The 3845-nt window shown below is 51.9% G+C and overlaps 1 protein-coding gene across 1 annotated transcript; it reads left to right on the plus strand.

Annotated features, from left to right (window-relative positions):
* The first annotated feature begins 880 nt into the window (after window positions 1-880).
* Window positions 881-3007, plus strand: LOC136551865 (trimethyltridecatetraene synthase-like). The gene is made up of 2 exons (XM_066543406.1): window positions 881-1928; window positions 2157-3007. Exons 1-2 carry the CDS (start codon window positions 999-1001, stop codon window positions 2787-2789), a joined length of 1563 nt encoding a protein of 520 aa, XP_066399503.1. The 5' UTR covers window positions 881-998; the 3' UTR covers window positions 2790-3007.
* The last annotated feature ends 838 nt before the right edge of the window (window positions 3008-3845 follow it).

Consider the following 3845-nt stretch of genomic DNA (forward strand, 5'->3'; position numbering starts at 1 on the left):
GAAATCTGGGTGGACAGATTCCACCACAAGGAATCCAACCAGTTGAGCTACGCTTAGCTCACATGCATTTAGAGCAAATAACCGATAGTTGAATAAAAATCCGAGCTATAAATCATCGAGGTAACCATGCAACAAGCTATACATTTAGTTGTAAGTTGTAACGCATATGTACATTTGCTAGAACAGTGATAAAATGTTTATGGCGTTTGACCTGTAGTAACTAACGGGTACTTTTGCTAGTGGGCGTCCCCAACAGGAGAACCGAATCCCCCGTTGATTTGGAAGCTGAAAACAATAAAAAATAGAGAAGTTGAGAGAGCACAGCTAGGAGCTGAGAGAGGCTGCCTTTTTTTAACTCCGTGCCAGACTAGCGAGTATGATAGCGCTAGCTACTTGCTCACTCCCTTCAGTGCCCAATAAGATTTCAGCAGAGCCGGTAATTTGAAGGTCGCTGGGGTCGTCTGATACGCATGTATTTATCTTAATTTATATGTGTTGAAGTGGATTTAAGTAAAATTAAATTAAATTTTATTCTATTTCACTTTAACACGTATGAATTGAGGTCGATACACGTGTGTATGGAACAGCGCAAGTGTTTCTGCCACAACGAACAATCTACGAACCATTCTAGGTGTACTTGCAGATTCCGTGCCTACTGCAAAAGCCATAGCTGCACAAGCAGGTTTTCGCGGCACGTGTTTCCCGGACCGGGAGACGACCCTCGTTGCCGCTCTCTCGTCAAGATTTATTGTAATTGTAATGGCCTCTCAAGTCGCCTCCGATTTCCAGGCCCTTTCCCATTAGGCCATTGCCCACGCGCTCCACCCCTTCGCCCGCCTATAAGAAACCTGTGCGCGCCCCAGCACATCTCACCAGCTCGACTAGGGGACTAGTCACTCGACCAGCCACTTCCAAACTTTACCATCACTATCGACAGCGTCAAGCCGGCTGAAATCACTGCAGCTGCAGCTTCTAGTGGCCTTAGCTCGAACGTTCCTATGGAGCTTCCGCCATGGGCATCCTTCCTCGGTGTGGTGCTCGCCACCGTGATGCTTCTCAAGGCCATCATCGGCCGTCGCAGCCGCCGCGTGTACAACCTCCCGCCCGGCCCCAAGCCGTGGCCGATCATCGGGAACCTCAACCTGGTTGGCGCGCTCCCGCACCGCTCCATCCACGAGCTGTCCAGGAAGTACGGCCCGCTGATGCAGCTCCGGTTCGGGTCGTTCCCCGTGGTGGTGGGCTCGTCGGTGGACATGGCCAAGTTCTTCCTCAAGACCCACGACGTGGTGTTCACGGACCGGCCAAAGACGGCCGCCGGCAAGTACACCACCTACAACTACCGCGACATCACCTGGTCCCCCTACGGCGCCTACTGGCGGCAGGCGCGCAAGATGTGCCTCACCGAGCTCTTCAGCGCCAAGCGGCTCGAGTCGTACGAGTACATCCGCGCCGCCGAGGTGCGCGCGCTGCTGCGCGACCTGCACGCGGCGTCCGGCTCCGGCCGCTCCGTCATGCTCAAGGACTACCTGTCCACGGTGAGCCTGAACGTGATCACGCGCATGGTGCTCGGCAAGAAGTACCTGGACAAGGAGGAGGCGGCCGCTGGCGCTGGGTCGGTGGTGACCACCCCCGAGGAGTTCAAGTGGATGCTGGACGAGCTGTTCCTGCTCAACGGCGTGCTCAACATCGGCGACTCCATCCCGTGGCTGGACTGGATGGACCTGCAGGGGTACATCAAGCGGATGAAGAAGCTCAGCAAGATGTTCGACCGCTTCCTGGAGCCCGTCGTGGAGGAGCATAACCAGCGGCGGCTGCGCGAGGGCAAGGACTTCGTCGCCAAGGACATGGTCGACGTGCTGCTGCAGATCGCCGACGACCCTACCCTTGAGGTCGAGCTGAACCGGGAAAGCGTCAAAGCTTTTACTCAGGTGAGTCTAAATAGATTCCCCCCAGCTGCATGTCGGATTCTGCATCTCTTCGCTCTTACTTTTGTACATATACTCTGAACTGCAAACATCACGTTAACAACTTATCAGCTAGTCAGACAACTTTTAAAGAATCAATTGAAAAATCCAAAACCATGTGCAAGAATCATGAGCTCATGAACAGTGCAAGAATCTCACTTGACCACGCACCCTCTCGAATGGCACGTGCAGGACCTCATCGCCGGTGGCACCGAGAGCTCGGCGGTCACAGTGGAGTGGTCCATCTCGGAGCTCCTCAAGAAGCCCGAGGTCATCGTTAAGGCCACGGAGGAGCTGGACCGCGTCATCGGCCGCGGCCGCTGGGTGACAGAGAAGGACATGCCCAGCCTCCCCTACGTCGATGCCATCGTCAAGGAGACCATGCGGCTGCACCCGGTGGCACCGATGCTGGTTCCCCGCCTGTCCCGCGAGGACACGACCGTGGCCGGCTACGACATCCCCGCCGGCACGCGCGTGCTCGTCAGCGTCTGGTCCATCGGCCGTGACCCCGCGCTGTGGGACGCGCCGGAAGAATTCATGCCGGAGCGGTTCCTTGGCAGCAGGCTCGACGTGAAGGGGCAGGACTACGAGCTGCTGCCGTTCGGGTCCGGCCGCCGGATGTGCCCCGGGTACAGCCTCGGCCTCAAGGTCATCCAGGTGAGCCTCGCTAACCTGCTGCACGGCTTCGCGTGGAGCCTCCCCGACGGCGTGACCAAGGAGGAGCTCAGCATGGAGGAGATCTTCGGTCTGTCCACGCCGCGCAAGTTCCCGCTCGAGGCCGTCGTGGAGCCCAAGCTGCCGGCGCACCTCTACGCCGAGCCATGATCGATGCGTGCGTGATTCTGCAGCATATAGTTGCCTCTTTTGCGTTGACGTCTCGTGTGCGTCCACTTGCTGCTCCTGTTGTTGCCATTACTTCTGTAACAATGTAAGTAGGTTTTTCTCCTAGCTTGCGTCGTGCGCTGCCTTGTGACACTATAATGGAATAATGGTGTAACCAACTTTATATTTATATACCAGTACTTATACAGTTTTACCCAACACACATAAGTATTCCTACTTGTCTCAGGTTGAGCATATCTATACCTAATATTAAGTGACTGTCTACTGTACAACCATGTGTTTCAGATTTGTAACAGAGAAAAAACTATGTGTTTTAGCACAAGCTAGCACATGATTATTGGTTGCCCTGCAGAACACATGATTTCCAACAGAGAAGAAATTGTGTGTTTTAAAACAAGCTAGCACATGTTTATTGGTTGCCTATAAAAGAATGTATTTTTAAAGAAGGCCCACGCAGAGAAAAATCTGTTGTAATTTCTATGCAATTAAAGAGTAAAACAGTACAACCCATTAAGTAAAATAATAAAATGACCCATTAAACAGCAGCAGCCCATAAGAAAAACCCAAAACCATGAATGCATAGGAATATAGCAGATAGACTTGGAGACAAGCAAAGCAAAAAAAACAGATATGTTGTACGTGGGGAAAGCCTCTGCTCTGCTAACGCAGAGCAGGAGAAAGGGACAGACATCAGATTGCAAAGAAAAACATAAAATTTCAAAAAGAAGCACTACAAGACTGATCCATACCTCATCAGCAAAGGTTAGTATCCCAATCTTTTGAATCTACTTTCTGAAAAAACAAAAAAACCAATAGCAACTCACATCAAAGAATAGGAGAACTGTAGATCCATAGAAAAGACATTTAGGATGACAAAGATGGTATGCTGCTTGTGCTTGCTTACAACAGCAGGGCGTGGCCCTGGTTGCTTAGGGTGCACAAGAAGCAGGTCCAACACTTGGGGGCTCTGATGAGTCTAAAGGTACAAACAAGCCTACAGAAATAAAAAGAAACCCAGACAAAAGTCTACTAGCTTTT

This window comes from Miscanthus floridulus, chromosome 4 (assembly GCF_019320115.1).
Source record: "Miscanthus floridulus cultivar M001 chromosome 4, ASM1932011v1, whole genome shotgun sequence".
NCBI lineage: Eukaryota > Viridiplantae > Streptophyta > Magnoliopsida > Poales > Poaceae > Miscanthus > Miscanthus floridulus.